General features: G+C 36.6%; 1 protein-coding gene across 4 annotated transcripts; it reads left to right on the top strand.

The window, feature by feature from the left end:
* Nucleotides 1–1,557: 1,557 nt before the first annotated feature.
* On the top strand, nucleotides 1,558–17,894 carry LOC132191410 (cyclin-T1-4-like). Of its 4 annotated transcripts, none has more exons than XM_059606404.1 (8): nucleotides 1,558–1,749; nucleotides 1,923–1,935; nucleotides 9,836–10,130; nucleotides 13,156–13,237; nucleotides 14,959–15,093; nucleotides 15,628–15,803; nucleotides 15,909–16,060; nucleotides 16,469–17,894. In XM_059606404.1, the coding sequence occupies exons 3-8, from the start codon at nucleotides 9,904–9,906 to the stop codon at nucleotides 17,476–17,478; spliced, it is 1,782 nt and encodes a 593-aa protein (XP_059462387.1). In that variant the 5' UTR covers nucleotides 1,558–1,749; nucleotides 1,923–1,935; nucleotides 9,836–9,903; the 3' UTR covers nucleotides 17,479–17,894. The 4 variants fall into 4 exon arrangements, with proteins under 4 accessions (XP_059462387.1, XP_059462389.1, XP_059462388.1 ...); XM_059606406.1 differs by having other exon boundaries at nucleotides 1,635–1,749; nucleotides 1,900–1,935; XM_059606405.1 differs by having other exon boundaries at nucleotides 1,635–1,749; nucleotides 1,849–1,935.
* Nucleotides 17,895–18,893: the final 999 nt, after the last annotated feature.

Raw genomic sequence — 18,893 nt, 5'->3', positions numbered from 1 at the left:
TTTTTAAAATTTTAAAATTAAAATTAGAAAAAGAAAAGATTAATAAAAAAAATCAAAAAATAAAAAGGAGTTTTAGCTTAGGGGTGGTTTCGCCCACCCCAAACCGTTCCAAAAAATATTTAAAACTTTTTTAAGAATTGGCCCTTTGGGGTGGCCGAAACGGCGAAACCACCCATAAGCAGAGTTGACTCAATGTTTTTTGGGGCCTTAGGCGTAATTTTTAAATGAGACATTTTTTTTTTAAAAAATATTTAAATATTAATTAAATAATATTTATTTTAATATTATTATTATATTTAGAGTTCTCATCTTTAGAGTTCTCATTTTTATTAATCCTTACAAAAATAAACACAAAAATAAAAAAATCAATTTTTTTTTTTTTTTTATGAATCAATTCAAGAACCGCACCAAATCTCTGCTAAGCACATTTTCCAAAACTGAAGCACACAAAAACAAATTAACAAAAAAAAAAAAAAAAAACCCACCAAAAATATTTTCAAGAACCCATACAAAATTATCAAAAAAAAAAAAAAAAATCCATATCGTGGCCACTTGATTCTTTGATACACTTTTGTTTCAAACAAAACCCACCAAAAATGGTATTTTAATATCAAATAATTTCGGAGCATATAGGCTCTTTCTAAGTATAAAGATATTTGGTTTTATGGGTTAATTGATCTTATTTTACGAGCTTATTATATTGGGGCCTTATTAAATTGAGGCCTTTTTTAAATTACATATGATTAGAGGCATTATGTTTTTATGAAAAAAAAATTTTGGGCCTTATTAATAATGAGCCTTAAATTAAAAAAAAAATTATTAAAATTTTTTTTTGGGCCTTATTAATCCTGGGGCCCTAAGCGAGCACTTCACTCGCCTAGTGGTCTAGCCGGCCTTGCCCCTAAGCTAAAATTGGGGTGACCGGCCACCCCCTATGGGTGGCCAACCACCCCTTTTTATTTTTTGATTTTTTTGATTAATTTTTTCTTATTCTGATTTTAATTTTAAAATTAAAAAATTGCAAATGGGCATGTGGTCATTGCCACATAGGAATTATATGGGCCTTTTGTGGGAAATATATTGCATTGTAGCATTTCCCTATTTTTTTTTTATTATTATTTTTTTAAGTTTTGAGTGACATGTTAATGATGTGGCACTTTTAGCATGACATGTGTTTAATGTAAGTATCTTCTTTTGCCAAGCATGACAAGCTAGTTGACTAGATGGTCTGACCAATATCTTCTTTTTTATTTGGGTTTTTAGGGTTAAGCTACATATGGGCGGGTCGGGCGGGTCGGATATTTGGAGTTTGAAAAATATAACCCGTAATCCGAGCCGTTATGTGCGGCTAACCCAAAACCCAACCGGGATCCGCGTTTGTCTTAGAAAGAATGGGCGGGTTGGTTGCGTTGGGCGGGTATTTGCTCACCCCTACGGGCTCTCCCTCTTTTTTCTCATCTCACGCAGCCTCGACCCTCCAGTCCCTCTTTTCTTTCGTTTCACGCAGCTCAGGCTCCATCTCCCTCCGTCCCTCGACTCTCAGTCTCGTTTCTCTGATTCTCTCAGTCACGCCTCCCTCTCCCAAACTCCCTCAGTTCTCTCACATGTCACGCCTCCCTCTCCCTTAGCCTCACTTTGTCACTCTGCGCCGCTCCCGCTCCCGCTCAGCCTCATTCTGCGCCGCTCCCACTCAGCCTCATTCTGCGCCGCTCCCGCTCACTCTTCGTCCACCGGGGCTCCGATCACAAGGTTTGTTTCTTTCATTCTCTCTCTTTCACTGTCTCTCTTCCGCTCTCTCTTTCGTTCTCTCCCTGTCTCAGTCTAAACCCTAATTATTTCAATTTTCAGATCAACCTCTTAACGTCTTTGTTTCTAACAAGTTTATTTCAATTATTTCAAACCAACCTCTCTCTCTATCTCAGCCATCGACTTCAGGTAACAAACTTTGATTTAGGTTTTCTTAATTAGTTTTGATTTATGTCTTATTTTATTTTTCATACAAGAATCCTACTGTAAATGAAAAAGTGTGAATTTATACTTTGTATTGCAGTGTTTTATAAATTTTTGATGCTTTCCTACAACAAATTTTTACTAGGTTTTTATTGCTTAATTGCAAGCTAAAATTCATTCGAAGTCTTTGTTCACTTTGGGCTTGTGGTTGTTTGATTGAGATTGATGGTGGGTATTGAAAATTTTAGATCTTTGCCACTGGAAGTTTGTTGATAACTGAGAACAGAAAGCTGATTTGGTAGGTGCTGGTTCAAGATGATATATATATATATATATATGGATTAAATAGTAAAAGATATGTCATTCATATGAAATTTGGTGTGCATGTTGAGTGATAACAGAATGTGTAACCTAGAATAGGAGTGCCAAAATATTAATCTAATTGATAGTGAGATGATAATGCAGTACTTATTTGTTTTTTTTTTTCCACTTATTGTAGACTCATGGATGGTCATTCAAGTAGTGGTATTGGTTCTAGTTCTGCTTCATCTTCTCCTAGCCTTTGTGATAGTACTATGCCTCCCATTGATAATGATAATGTTGGATGTGTTGGCGTTGACACTCAAAATCCTAGTTCATCTCTCCCACCAAAACCTAAAAAATCTAAGCAAACATCAATGGTTTGGGAACATTTTACTAGACTGGAGGGGGGTGATCCCGAGGATCCTAAATCACAATGCAATTATTGTAACAAATTGTTTAGTTGTCACACTAAAAGGCTAGGTACTTTATCCATGCTAACACATTTGAGGAATACTTGCAAAAAATATCTCGGTAGGTTTGATAAAACTGATAAGTCACAATCAAAGTTAAGTTTTGAGGTTAAGAGGGAAGAATAAATGGCAGCGGGAGAAGGATCTGTTGGTAATTTGGTGATTGCGAAATACAATGCTACGAAAATAAAGTTAGCAATTGCTAAGATGATAATTAAGGATGAGTAGGGTTACCCTTATTAAGAGCCTATGTATTTCATGTCTCTCTTTCCTATCCAACAAGTGTTGCCAATCATATTAAGAAGCTCCAGCGTGATTTCTTATGAGGTGGGCTAGGTAAAGAATTCAAATATCATTGAGTTAGCTGTTCCAAAGTTTGTTCTCTACTCTCTGCGGGAGGCTTGAGAATTCGGAACTAGCTAGTGTTCAATCGTGCTCTCTTAGGTAAATGGCTTTGGCGCTAGGTGCATGAAAGAGAGGCATGGTGGACTCAAAGTTTGGTAGTGTGTGGGGTGGATGATTTTCTATTGATCCTTCTGGAGTGTTTGGGTGGGGCTATGGAAGAACATTAGAAGGGATTGGGGGAAATTTTCGTGTCACTCCAAATTTAAGGTGGAAGATGGCTCCAAGTTCAGATTCTGGCATGATTAGTGGTGTTGGGATGTTGCCCTGAAGGAATCCTTTCTAGATTTATACGGAATTGTGTGTGCAAAGGATGCCTTTGTTGCGACTTACTTGGAGTTTTATGGTGGTTCCAACTAGTAGAATGTGAGCTTTGCTAGAGCAGTCATGATTGGGAGGTAGATGTTTTTGCCTCATTCTTCAGGGTGTTGTATTTAGCTAGAGTGAGATGAGGGAGTGAAGATAAGTTGTGGCGGGTCCCCACCAAAAGAGGGTTGTTTAAAGTTAGATCCTTCTATTATTCTTTGGTTTGTGGTGAAGGCAGCCACTTCCCTTGGAAGAGTGTTTGGTAGACTAAGGGCATGTTTGGGATTGCGTTTGAGGAGCCTAAAGGTGCTTTTAATACTCGAAAAGTCCGTTTGAAGAAAAAAACATTCATTTGATAAAAAAATTAAAAGCGCTTTTAAGGGTCCAAAAAGCCTAAAAATAGCCAAAACGCACTTTTGTAAAAGCTTAAAAATGAAGCTTTTGCTCAAAAGCTCTTTTTTGACTTAAAAGCTCTATTTCTCAAACGCAATCCAAACAGGCTCTAAGGTTCCTTTGAGGACGACCTCTTACTATGGATAACCTCATGAGCGACATGCTATTGTAGTGGACTGATACTGCATGTGTAAGAGGAATGGGGAGTCTGTGGACCATCCTCTTTATTGTGACATGACTTATGCCATTTGGATTGCCTTTTTCAGTCGTTTTGGGCTGTCTTGGGTTCTGCCTAAACGTATAGTCGACCTGTATGCTTGTTGGTGGACTATCATCAGTACGTGGAATGTTGTTGTGTGAAAGATGGTGCCTAGATGCTTTTTATGATGTTCATAGAGGGAAATGGATGACAAAAGTTTTGAAAACCGAGAGTAGACATTAGAACTAAGTCCTTATTCTTCAAAACTTTGGACCATTGCTTATGTTTCTCGTTTGACGATTAATTATAAGATTTTCTTGTTCTTTTTGCTCCTTCTAACTGGGGGCTTCCCTAGTATACTTCATGTGTACTTAGGGGTGCCTTATCTTTGGAATATCATATTCTTTAACTCTAACATCACTATCTCACAATCTTTAGAGCTCCTTGCATTCTTTTCTCTCATAAGACATCACATCAAACATAAAGGAGCCAACCTCCACAATTCCAAAACATTACATTGTCTCAATTTTCCCCTCCAACTCACCAACAAATCTCTCACCCTTCGAGGAATGACCCATACAATCCCAAACAAAATTATATCTTTTTTATCAAAAAAAAAAAAAAGAAATACAATCCCAAACAATTGCAACCTCACAATGAAGAAGATGTTCAATAGACTCCTCACTTTTCTTACACATACAACATCAATCCACCACAATAACGTCCATCTTTCTAAATATGGCATCATATGTTAGGGTATAGTTCCCAAAATCAATTCAGGCCTTAGTGTGAAATGATGTGAAAAGCATTGATGACGAATAACAATTAGCACTACAAGAATGCTTAAAATCTCAATCAAACATAAAGTTCACAACACATGAATAATAATACAGTTGCAGAGGATGGTAATGGACAACTAAGCAATAAGTTGTTTACCATAAAGTATAAAATTTTGCCAATCTCAAATAAGTACCACCTTCGAAAAGCAAACAATTAGGTATAAGCTTATTATTTGGGTGAAGTAAAAGAGAACGGCACGCCGGCAAATTTTTTTTATTTTATTTTATTTTTTTTAATATTAATTTTATTTTTTTAAAAAATGAAAATAGCCTGGCGTGCTAAGCACGCCGGCATTCTCAGAATCACGACCCTATTATTTAGGACTACCATGGAATAGACTTAACTTTACGAGCACAAATACTAAACTAATTAACTCTCAAGAGTTCATTTAGTCTTGGACGCGTAATAGCTTCAACAAGGATTAATGTTATTACGACCATAGTATCCTATCACAACCACTCAGTTGAATGGGAAAACAAAACAAAACAAAAGAATAAATAAATGTGTTTTGAGATGGGAAAACAAAACAAAAGAAGAATAAATAAATGTGTTTTGAAATTATATATGGCATGTCAATTTGAGCACACTATTCATAGATAACCTAAATGTTCTTGTCGGTTGTCTGGTTTCAAACTAAACCCAGGAAAGAGAGAATTTTCAGAAATATTATGAATCTAGAGGTATAGCTCCAGTTACAATTATAACCCTAGAATGTAAATCAAAAGCTTCTCAGAACTCCCACATCAATCATTTGAATCATGTCCAACTCTAGTGCCAAGCCACTCTAAATTATTTTTCATAAATCCTCCATGAAGCCATTCCCAATTAAACCACCAAAGTCTTTCACAACAAGAAGAATTCAATAGCAACCAAAAAGTTGGTGAAATCCACAAAGTCCGCTCTATATCCCTTCCCATAAATCCCTAAAACAAACTAGCCCATTGAGGCTGTTATGAGAGGGAAACCCTAAGCATGCTGCAATTTGGGTTTCAGGCTAAATTAGACATACAATTGGGATGCATATTTATAAAGGACAATGGGGCGTAAAAAAAAAAAAAAGATATAAGACTGCTAAAACATATAAGCTTTGAGTGGAGAACACGAATGAACTCAGCATTCACAACAAATGGACAGCAGTTGTGGCCTTTACAGCAATTTGTATAAAAAACAACTATTTGCCAAATTTGTTCCCCAAAATATGACCTTGAAAAAAGAATAATTGCAATTACTCAACTACGCGTAAAGCTTTAAAAGAAACTTAAAAATCAGAAGTTGCCAAATACACATACGCAAAACATCAAGAAAAAAAATGAAACTTTTGAAAACCCTAGATAGAGAAGTCATCATGTTACCTATTTGTAGGCAGAAACCTAAAAATCGGAAAGTTGAATGTGAAAGGAAGGGGAATTACATACATACTCTCCCCATCCAAAGTTAATTTCACTTTTACATGTTCTCAAACGAAAGAAAGGAAGCAAAAAATAAAAATAAAAATAAAAAATAAAGGAAAAGAAAAAGAAGGACATCCAGACCTAATTCACGTAATGCTGGCCTCCAGATTCCCAAGGGAATTCAATTCTTCATTGGAAGAAAAAGGCGTAAAAATCCCCCCTTGTTTCTGAACCTAAATAGCAGCAGCTTTTGGAAAATCAAGATTGGGGAGAGGCGATTGGTAAGGGAAGGGGATCTTTAATCTCGTAAAAAGAGAGAAGAAGAAGAAGAAAGAGGAATATAATGAAAATAAATAAGTGAGGAGGAGGAGGAAGAGGGAGAGAAGGGGGAACCTGGGTCGGGGCAGTGGGTGGTGTCGCTGCTGCTCCTGCTGTTGCTATTGCTATTGCTGCTGCTCCTGCTGTTCTTATCACCTAGCAGGACCAATTCAACCACTTGACATTCCAATGTGGAAAATTTCCCCCAATCCCTTCTAATGTTCTTCCATAGCCCCACCCAAACACTCCAGAAGGATCAATAGAAAATCATCCACCCCACGCATTGCCAAACTTTGAGTCCACCATGCCTCTCTTTCATGCACCTAGCGCCAAAGCCATGTACCTAAGAGAGCATGATTGAACACTAGCTAGTTCCGAATTCTCAACCCTCCCGCAGAGAGTAGGGAACAAACTTTGGATCAGCTAACTTGGTGATATTTGAACTCTTTACCTAGCCCACCTCATAAGAAATCACGCTAGAGCTTCTTAATACGGTTGGCAACACTTGTTGGGATAAGAAAGAGAGACATGAAATGCATAGGCTCTTAATAAGGGTAACCCTACCACCCTTGGACAAGTACATTGTTTTCCAACTAGCCAACTGATGCTCTATCCCCCTCAATAACACCATCCCAAATATGCTTGATCTTATAAGAGGCTCCTAACGGAAGGCCGAAAGACTTCGTGCGCAAAGAGAAAATCCCACAACCTATAATACCAGCCAACCTTTCCACATGCTCAACATTTCCCATAGGAACCAGTTCTAACTTAGCCAAATTAATATTCAAGCCCAAAGCAGCTTCAAAGCATAGGAAGAAGCAACAAAAATGATGGAGATGATTTGGCTTAGCACCTCAGAAAACCCTAGTATCATTAGCAAACAAGAGATGAGAGAAATCAAACCCACCAACATTACCCACAAAGAAACCAGACAATAGTTCCCCCACTCACTACAGCAGAAATCAGCTACCCAACGCCTCCATCACAAGGACAAACAATAGAGGGGCCAAAGTGTCCCCTTGTCTCAAGCCACCGGAGCTGCTAAAAAAACCTGATGGAGTGCCGTTTACGAAGACTGAGAAATGCATTGAAGAAACGCAATGAAGTATCCTAGGGTACCATTTTCCCCCAAAGCCACACCTCCTTAGCATATTCAATAGAAAGTCCCAATTATCATGATCATAAGCCTTTTCTAGATCGATTTTGAATATAACACCTGGCTTACCAAATCTTAATCTACTATCAAGGCATTTCATTGGCAATAAGAATAGGATCTAGGATTTGAATACCTCTTATGAATGCATTTTGCTAGAACCTTGGTAATAATTTTGTAAATGCCTCCACCCGACCCTCCCTTATCCACAACACCCTAGGTTTCTGCCTCTAACTCACGTCCTCCATGAGAATCGATCTTTCTAACTCGCTAACAACTTTTGCCTATGTCAATTTCTTCTCAATGTCTAAGGCCCTTTCTTTTTCTTCAAGGACATTAAAAACATGTAACTCTTCTAGAAGGATCTTCTTCTTCCTTTCTACATTGCCAAACATCTCCTCATTCCAGCTCTTTTAATCAATCTTCAAAGCCTTGAGCTTGCTAGCTAAAATGAAGCTCGACAAGCCTTGGAAATTATAAGAGACCCACCACTTTTTCACCTTATCCACAAAACCTTCCAACTTTAGGCACATGTTTTCAAATTTGAAAGACCTGCTCCTCCTTAGAGCGTCACCACAATAAAGGAAGGTAGGGAAATGATCCAAACAAAGTCTGGACAGCTTCCTCTGGGGATGCACCAAGAATTCGGGTTTCCCACGCCGGAGAGATAAGGAATCTATCAATTCTGAATCATGTGGGAGACTGATTATTCGACCAAATAAAAGTATCGCCAACAAGAGGTAAGTCCATCAGGCCTTGATTAAAAATGAAGTCCGAGAACTCCATCATAGTAGGGCATAAGCGAGCCTCTCCCGGCCTTTCATTGGGGAAACCGGTAACATTAAAATCACCCCCAACACACCAAGGCAAGTTAGACCAACCGAGTATACCAGCCAACTCATCCCAAAGAAGCGTTCTATCCCTATCAGAATTAGGGCTATAGACACCTGCAAAAGCCCCAATGGAATGATCTTCAACATTTTTATAGGTGGCAACCAAGGCGCATTTCCCCACACACTTACCTATTTTCTCCACCTGGCAACATCACCACCACCATTATGTCCCACAAAATCAAAATACTGTCTAAAGCCCCTTTGTGTTTATTAGATTGCTTGTTTCTATTTTTTCTAAGTTTTTAGTGTTTTGTTATTATTTTTCTATACTTTAGGGGTTCTCTTGTATACTTCCTGTCTGCTAGGTTGCATCCCTTTGCCCTTTTAATGAATTTGAATTACTCAAAAAATTTATTTATTAAGTAGTAAGTTATCGAAAAATCCTTGCTAGTTTAATTTCTGTACGGTTAAAATCTGATATTGATTTGAGTTTCTAGTTAAATAGTGAGAAAGAAAAAGAGTTTTTTACTTGATGGCATTGTTGCATTAAATTTGTGGATGACAGAAATTGCCTACTCAATACATGAAGCTTCTTTATGGTCAACATTTGTATTAACTTCGTCACTGTACTGATGAAATAAAGTTTTTAAAATCATTAGCAGCTTTCTTGGTGAGAATTATTATTATTATTATTATTATTATTATTTTTTATTTTATGATAGTGGCGTTTTTCTCTCTCTCTAAAATCAGAGCATTGTGAATATTATGCGAGGCCAATGGATTGGAGAAACTTGTGAAGAAAAATTGCCGGTCGCAATGTGAAGAGTGTAGATATATGTAGCTCTACTAGTGAGAATTATAATAGAAAAAAAAATTTGTCTACTTTGCAGTTGAATACTTTTATTGATTGTCTTATTGAGTCAAATATGGAGTGATCATGACTAAACAGAAAAGATGATCTGGTTTTATGATTAATCAGTTCTAATTGTGTTAGCTTTGTGCCATCCTTTTAAAAATCATTTTACAATGTTTTTCATGTTGATGTTTACTGTCAGCAGGATTTTCGATTTGTTTGTATGACTTTTTCTGTTTAGCATTTGTTGTTGATTATTTAATTGTAACTTAGTTCTAGTATTCAACAAATTCATGGTGTTTCTGAACTTCTATTTGTACGTATGTGATAATTCTAGTACATCATATTATGCATAAAAAATACTTGTACACATCATATTCAGGTGGGGTTTAATTTCTGACTAATCTTTTTGGTCCATGAACAGGAGAAGGACCTGTTTTCGCTAGAGTAGCCATATCTTTGTCCATTGTCCTGTACTTTTTGAAGACTGACATGGCTGGACTTTTATCTGGGGAATCATCACATCATGTAACTTCTGATGGTGGGTCTTCAAGAAATTCCCAAGACAGGCAAGAGGAAGTGGGTCGCTGGTATATGTCCAGAAAGGAAATTGAAGAAAATTCTCCATCAAGAAGAGATGCGATTGACCTGAAGAAAGAAACATATTTACGCAAGTCATACTGCACATTCTTACAGGATTTGGGCATGAGGTTAAAAGTGTAAGTCCATACTTGTCCATTTTTTATAATTCTTGCAAAATATCTAACTAAATTAATTTTTTTTGATAAGTAAAATATCTAACTAACTTATTATATGCAACACTTCTGATTATTTCTTCCATCAATTTTGTTTCATCAAATAAATCTTTGCAAGTTTAATTTCTGCACAGTTAAAGCTGATGTTGATTTGAGTTTCTAGTTCAATAGTGAGAAAGAGAAAGAGTTCTTTATTTGATGGCTTTGTTGCATTAAATTTGTTGATGACAGAAATTGCCTACTCAATACATGAAGCTTCTTTATGGTGGAAGATTATTGCATCTATATCTATGTTAATTTTTATGATGTTATATGGCAGACCAATATTAGATCTTTGAGTCTGTAGAATTGAAAGTGCTTGGTCAAAATTGTAGTTTAGATTATTTGTATCAACTTTGTTACCTTGATGATGAAATAAAGTTTTTAAAATCATTAGCAGCTTTCTTGGTGAGTATTATTATTATTATTATTATTTTATGATAATGGTGTTTTTTTCCCCTCTAAAATCAAAGCATTGTGAATATTATGTGAGGCCAATGGATTGGAGAAACTTGTGGAGAAAAATTGCTGGTGGCAATGTGAAGAATGAAGATAGATGTAGCTCTAGCAAACCAAGCAACAAAAAAGGATGTTCTTGTGATGGACAATCATAATATAGGTCCTTTTGGATGTTGTCCAAATTCTTGGATGTTAACAATATAAGAGGTGTTCAAGTAAGTGGCATCTCTATAGACAAAATAGTTGTGATTCATCTAAAAGTGCAATCTTGTTTGAGATATTGATGTTTTTGCTACTATCTATTTGAAAAGGCTTCGTGTTCTTATCTAGGTTGGAATTCGTTTAACACAAACTGTTTTTTTAAAGTAATCGAATTTCATTAAAACGCAAAAGAGTGCAACCCAAGTACACATGAAGTATACAAGAGAGACACCTAGCTAGAAAAATATAAAAGATCAAGAAAATCACGAAAACTAGAAATATGAAAACAATTATAGGCAGCCGTCTAGTGCTAAAGTGTTGTGAAGAAAAAGATCTTTAATCCAACTACCGTCCTCTTACAGTCTTTAAAACTTTGTTAATTTTGTTCTCTCCCAACGCACCACATGAAGCAAAACATATTAATTTTCCACGCTGCTATCCTGCAATGCCTACCAAACTGCCATCTCCAACAAGTAAAAATATCTACCATTTGTCGATGCATGACCTACTCTATCCCAAAAGACCAAAAATAGAGTTCTATAAGGCACTATCTCGCAATGGAGCAAAAGATGATCAATGGTTTCCCCACTCTTCTTACAAATGTAACACTAATCTACCCCTATGATATGCCGCTTTCTTTATGATCAATGGAAATCGTCCAACACAGACTAGACACCTACATGACTCTTCTTTCAAAAACCAATTTCCCTTGTTATAGAGGTCCAGTTATTTGACAAGGTTATAGAACTGCTAAGAAGAAAGTAAGTATAAGGTATTTCGGTCTACCAAATGAATGCTTAGTATGAGGAATAGGTTACAATAGAAACGTCAAATCAGTAATGAAGCTTTTCTGATAAGTGTAACCATCCAAATAATAGGTGTCAAAAGCGGTTAAAACAATTAGTTAGCAATATGGTTTGTGCCTTATATTTCATGGATGTCAGTCTAGGTGACATGCAAGTTAAATATGACTGAAAAAGGGAGTCTTCAATCAAAAGGAAATTGATTTTTGTTAAATACATTTTTCTCATATTCTTTTATATAAAATTATGTCTGTTTTTCTTTCCTTCTATCAGGATTTTAGTTGGAAGGAAATTGGGGGATTTTTTGTGGAGTGAAAGGGGATGAATTAAGTATGAACTCCTGGAGATCGTAGAAAGTTTCAAAGGATGTGATATTCTTGTTGGTCATAATTTAATATGTTCGAAAGTACTTGCATTTGTTGTGGTCAGCCTGTAAAACATGGATAGAGGCCCCTGCTGTTTGCTTTAGAACAAGGGGTCTTCCTTGTGAAGCATACACCCATCTATGATTGAGTAATGGGTTAACAGGTTAAGGTAATCAACAAAATCTGCACATGTGAGAGTACATGGTATCTTAAGTAATCAAATTATGCTATGTTGTCACTAGTATTAAACTGTCATTTTGTTTTTCAAGCTATTGGCAGCTGAATCCTGATAGGGTTGCCATTTGTATCATCAAACAGCCTCTTCTTTGGCCTCTATTTGCCAAATAGGAGAAATCAAAACTTCCATGCAACAAATACACAAAGCAATGTGGTTTTAGGTTGTGGTGGGGGGAATGATGTGACTGTTCTTTCTATATGATTAATAGTTTCCCGTTTTGCTTTTGGCATATATAGGTGAAGATGTTTAAAATTATTCTTCTATATAACTGATAGCAATATTGATGCGAACCTTAATCGACGTGCTTTTGAGACCCAACAAACAATATTGGACTACTGACTCAAGAAAGCTAAAATTTATTATGCCTTGCTCTAGTAATAGGCCCAACTGGAACATGCAATGGATCCTTTAATGGTGCTTGTTGATTCTCATCAAATATGGCAATACTGAAATAATACTGCCACGTGTACTTTGTATCTTTGGACAGCAGGGTTTTTTTTTTTTTTTTTTTTTTTTCTTCTTCTCGTTACCATGATTTTTTTGGTTTCTTTTTTACTCCTACTAGCTAGTGTTTTCTCTTTTATACTTTATGTTTACCTAGGGACGCCTTACGTTTTTAATGATATTTTGATTACTTATATAAAATATATATATATATATATATATTTCATTTGTTGGGCCCTACAAGAAGAAAATCTTGGCTCTTCCACTGTTTGTTACATGGATGACATGCACAGACTTACCCAAAATCATAAGTTTCTGCATTTTTAGTATATGTGTATACAGTAGATCTGCTGGTATATTCTTTAACTATTAAAAAAAATTGATGATACTTTGTTCCCTAGATATGGCCAGAATGTTCACTGGACTTGTTCTCAATGCAGGCCCCAGGTAACCATAGCCACGGCAATAATATTTTGTCATCGGTTTTTCCTTCGGCAATCACATGCAAAGAATGACAGAAGGGTAGGTTGTTTTACTCTCTGGAATATATATTACCCTTGGAATTAATCCATATGAACTTTTAATTTGTTGTACATTAGTCTCTGTTTAACTTGCTTCTTGCATGAGTGATGGATCACGTGAGTGTAAATGGCCTGTCGTGTTATTTGGTGTAGTAGTAAATTGGAAAGCAATTTAGAGAGAAGTTCCTTTTGAGAATTTGAATGTTTTCTAGGCCAAGTGGAATTGATGCTATTAAGGTTTTATGTACATTTTGGATATCAAAGCTTCTCCAGCATTTCTTTTTGACACATGCTCACACATTCCAAATGTTTCCAACGTTTAAACCATTTTCTTTTTCCGTATTTCCAATGGAGGGCAGGGACATTTGGGTAAAAACTTGACATATGCACATTGGGCTTTGTGACAGCTTTTCATCCAATAATGAGTTAGGTGTGGTGTCAATGCTACTTATTCCACACAACGAAATATGCTAATTTTGCATGGTAGAAAAGTGAGATTTTAGATGGGAAAAGTGCAATGGTTGAATGGGTTTTTAGAGTTTCCTTATTGTGTGAAGTCACTCTTGTCAGTTTGTCTTTCATTTTATCTCAGTAGTACTTGGCGGTCTAAATTAGAAGTTTTGTTTTTTCATTTTTATTTTTTTGCCTCATTTTCTACTGTTAAAGACTGTTATTTGAATATTTTTTTTGGTGAAGTTCCAAATGGATGGGTACCTTAATGGAAGCGAACATTTTAAAGTTCAAAGATGCAAAATTCTTAATAAGATTTACTACGATTAAATTGTGTTTAACAATTGTATGATCTGTATTGTTTTTCATGTAAAACTAATATTAATCAGTTGTGGTAAGTTGTGCACATAAGTCCTGAATTTTTATGGTTTGACTCTAATTTTTATGGTTTGACTCTGATGACCCTTAATTGATCCTTTCTTGAACCTTGATTCTGACAACCTTAGGTCGGACCAGTAGAATCGTGTAATAAACGCCCATTATTTTGAGTGGTTTATGTCTTCCTTTGCAAATTGCTGAGCACTCTACCTTAAAGCAGTGTCTTGAAAGTAAAAGCACGCTTACAGGGCATGGAAAATAGTTGTCTTGATTAGATTCTGACTTGTGGTTGTTTATCTCCTGCTTCTTTAAACATGTAGTGCCAATGTTGCTGTGCCATTCTGGTTGGATCCTTGGTTTTCCTTTTACCAGTTATTCTTATATTTCCTAAGTATTACTTCCTGATATAAAATAATTGTTATGTTTTTTTCTCTTTTTTATTTCCCCTCATTTTATGCTGTTAGTGAACTTCCAAAACGGGTGGGTTACAAAGATTAATGGCAGCTAACACTTTTTAGAGTTCAAAGAACTGATTCTTTTATTCAAAATGTACAATTATTAAATTATGTTATTTGCAATGCTTCACATCTAAACTAATACCAATCAGTTTTTGAAAGTTTCTTTGTTTTTTTATTTTATTTTATTTTAAATATAAATATAAATACGAATAACTTAATTATGGAAACGATTTTCTTTCTTAATCCCCCTGTTGTACTTGCTCAGTCTATATGATGGTAATGATGTACCGGTAAACATTTTCTTACTTGGCTCTTTGCCTCTTTTTGGATTTTCTGATAGAGTAATTTTTAAAGTGGGTGGCTGAATTAAGAAAATTGTCCATCAGTTTTTTTTTTTTTTTTTTTGTTTACCTAACTTCATTAATTTGCTTTGCAGACCATCGCAACTGTGTGCATGTTCTTGGCCGGGAAGGTTGAAGAAACTCCTCGTCCATTGAAGGATGTTATTCTGGTCTCTTACGAGATAATCCACAAAAAAGATCCCGCTGCAGCCCAGAGGATTAAACAGAAGGTGTCCACTTACTGATGGTCCTTACCCAGTTTTTTTGTATGGTTCTTCAGGTTGATGTTTCCCTAGTTGGGTTGTACTGCCAGTACTTCTCATGTTCCTGCTACTCCTCATCTCTCTGACATAAATAGAATTTCTGTCCCCGATATTCTTGTTCTCCTGATGACAGAAACATCCATCCTTCTAATCTGGTTTTGAATTGCTTTTTCACTGAAGAGTAAATATAGGTAGCCATGTAGAGCACGAGTCTGTACTTTTTTTCTGTACACATGTAAGGAGATTGTTTGTTTGGTAATTATCGTTCCCAGTAGATGATATTGTTAGAGTGCCAGAATATACGTATTTATTAGAAAACTTCTTGCCCTGCCCTTCCTTTAACAATAAAATTCTTGCTCAGCTTCCTCACTTTTCTCACCAACAGCTGTACCATTGGTAAACTATCTCCTTGCTTTAAGCTCCCCCCCTTCCCTTTTCCTGTCTTATGGTATTGTATTATTGGTCTTGTAGTTGTCTCATTGATCCTCATGTATCATTCAGGAAGTATATGAACAACAAAAGGAGCTAATTTTACTCGGGGAGAGGGTTGTACTTGCCACTTTGGGTTTCGACCTCAATGTTCACCACCCATATAAGCCCCTTGTTGAAGCGATAAAGAAATTCAAGGTTGCTCAGAATGCCCTTGCTCAAGTTGCATGGAATTTTGTAAATGACGGGTATGACCCAATGTTGTTTATTCTTCTTAGTTTTAATAATTCCAGTTCAATGTTTTCTCTTCCTTCTCTTGCTTGTTTGTTCACACACTGGAAAATGGCTTGCAGGCTGAGAACATCGCTCTGCCTGCAATTTAAGCCTCATCATATTGCGGCAGGTGCCATTTTCCTTGCTGCCAAGTTCCTCAAAGTGAAGCTTCCATCGGATGGTGAGAAGGTCTGGTGGCAAGAATTTGATGTCACCCCACGTCAATTGGAGGGTTGGTCTCCTTCCTTCCCTTCATCTAGTAGTTGAAATTCTTTGGACCCAAGGGGATAGCCTTTAAGTGCCTTGTGACTCAAATGCTTCCTGTTGTTTGCCGGTAGCATTTGTCCCTTTTGGAATAGTGAAAAATTGACCAAAACCTGATGATTCTAGCTGTCGTTTATGTATCATTCCTTCTGATGGCGCCTAACAATTGAAAATGGTGGGCTGCCTGGAAAGAATGATAATGGATGGCTTCTATCGCCTGATGAAGGTCAGAAGTTGGCTAAGCCACAAGCTGGCCATACACCAAATGATTTGCCATTGGTATTCCTGTTCGAATGGCGGGCTGTCCTTTTGTGTTGTTATTAGGTGGACATATCTAAAGATTTTCTTAAATCATTATGGTTATTTTGTCTTGCAGAAGTTAGCAATCAAATGCTGGAACTCTATGAGCAAAACAGAGTGCCCCCATCCCAGGGCAGTGAGGTGGAAGGAAGTGTTGGCAGTGGGCCAAGTCATCGGGCCCCATCAAAACCTCCCGCTGTGAGTGAGGAACAGGCTTCAAAGCAGATATCATCTCGTCTCGTGCCAGATCATTCATCTGCTGACAATCATAGCATGCCACCTAGAACGCAAAACCAAAGTAATGAAAATGGGAGTGCAGAGATGGGTAGTGTTATTACTGATCACAAAGTGGATGTAGAAATTAAAGATAGTCAGCATCCTGAGCATTTGCTCCAAAAGGAGATCATGAGAGAAGTTCCAAGTCGATTCAAGTCTGGGACAGAGCGAGTTGGTGGGGAAGACCAAGAAAGGAATGCCGAGAGAAATGAGAGTGCAGAACCAGGAGAGTGGAGGGATGATGGTGCCTCACGCAAGTCCAGCAGCATGGTTGGTCGAAATTTGGAGCTTCGGGATGGCCCTATTGGGCAGTCACCCAAAGAAGCTATAAAGATGATTGACAAGGACAAGGTTAAGGCAGCACTTGAGAAAAGAAGGAAGTCTCGTGGGGAAATCACACGGAAGAAAGATGTGATGGACGAGGATGATCTGATTGAGAGGGAACTAGAAGATGGTGTTGAATTGGCAGTAGAGGACGAGAAAAACAAGCGTGATAGAAGGCAAAGCTGGTCAAAATATGAGAATTTAGATAATGAGGAAATTGGAGATGGAAACCACTTGAGCATAAAGGGGCAATCGTCAAGGGGATTGGAAGTGGTGGAGAATGCAGAAGAGGGAGAGATGTTAGATGAGGCTTCACCTATTTTGAACAGCCGTAAGAGAAAAGGCGGAAGTCCACTGGAGAGGCAGTTAGAGGGGAAGAAGAGGCACGATTACAACCACGACTCAATAGAAGATGGACACAGGATGAGTCGGGTTAGTTATGGAGATAGGGAGCACAGAAGGCATTCTCAGGAGAATCATTTGTGAGTGATAAGACTTGCATACATGGGCAGTAGTACAATCTGTAGACAGTCGGTTCGGTTTATTGAAAAGATATTTATATTTGTTTGATTTGGATTATCATGTAAGCCTTAAGTCACATGGCCATGGTAAAAGTAAAATGATGTTGAGGGATGAGGAGGATGCTTCAATTTTCATCACGGCAGGGCTGCTGAGAGAGGTAGGTAAGTAAAGAGTATATTATGTTAGTCAGCATCCGGAACTGAGCCCAGATTCTCTCCGCTCCTCCCTGGATATATATAAATATATATATTTTATGCTTTGCGAATGTGCTAGCAAGGATGAAGAATGAACGAACGAATGAATGTAAGTGCTTTTGCCACATTTTTGGAGAACATATTATTGTTTGTTAATTATATCAAAACACCTTCAATTTTTAAGTGTCTCCTTTCAGGATAAACCCTTGTCGAAATCCTTTATTTCTTTGACTGCAAGTTGTCATTATTGTTCTGATTTTCTGGGGTAGTCTTGTTAATTCATGGATTGTTTTCCAGTGAATTGATAGATCATGAGAGCTTTCTTTCATGTCTATTCCCTTGGTTTTTATTCTTATCCTAACTGGGTCTTCCAGATTAGAGTTGTTTGTTGATTTCTGTTCTTTTCTTCTCTATGTGGGCAAATATATTAAAAAAATAAAATAAAAAATAAAAAAATCCGAGGGTAAGAAGAGGGGTTCATGCGGGGTGTTCATCTTGCTAGATTTTGCATTGAGAATGGATTGAATGACACCTTCCAGAGAGGTAGAGGTAGGGCTAGGGCTAGGGATGATTATTATTTTTGGGTCATAAGTTGGTTAAACATTCAAACCATAGATGCTAAAAGACTCAGGCGAGCGAAGAGTAATAATTCTAATGAAATCAACTCCAATTTATAATGTTTTCATATGTCATTGCAAGGTTTAAAGCGTAACGGAAAAACAATCACTATATGTCATTAATCTTGATGGAGTACTCATCTATTGTAATTTGCATCTTTTAAAAAAACATTGAGGCCCCCCATGGCCAAAAGTTAAAATTAGACATTTTAAAACATGCTACATAATTTTTATTATTATTTTTTTTTAAAAAAAAAAGACTTTTGTTTGACAAATTTAATATAAAAAACCTTTTTTGAGCGCCTTTAAGACTTTTACTCAAACAAAAAGGTCACTACGTTGCATAACTTGCATATACATACATTTATAATCATTGTTATTAATATTGCTTTAATAAACCAACAATTCTTTTATACTATTGAAGCAATTCACTCACTTTGAAAAAACTCAAAAGATCGGTTCTTTACCCTAACACAAGTAAGAAAGAACAATAATATCAAAACAGAATTTAAATCACATCAAACCACAATGCATAGTTTTTTGTTACGAAGTGAAAAATCCCTTTAAA

Source organism: Corylus avellana, chromosome ca9 (assembly GCF_901000735.1).
Source record: "Corylus avellana chromosome ca9, CavTom2PMs-1.0".
NCBI lineage: Eukaryota > Viridiplantae > Streptophyta > Magnoliopsida > Fagales > Betulaceae > Corylus > Corylus avellana.
Note: the sequence above shows the minus strand (reverse complement) of the source record. Positions and strands in the feature narration are given on the sequence as shown.

Bases quoted from the DNA above. Each gene is read 5' to 3' on its own strand.
- LOC132191410 (XM_059606404.1), top strand. From the start codon at position 9,904: ATGGCTGGACTTTTATCTGGGGAATCATCACATCATGTAACTTCTGAT. The intron at 15,094-15,627 runs GTGTCCACTTAC...TGTATCATTCAG, and splicing joins CCCAGAGGATTAAACAGAAG to GAAGTATATGAACAACAAAA. The intron at 15,804-15,908 runs GTATGACCCAAT...AATGGCTTGCAG, and splicing joins TGGAATTTTGTAAATGACGG to GCTGAGAACATCGCTCTGCC.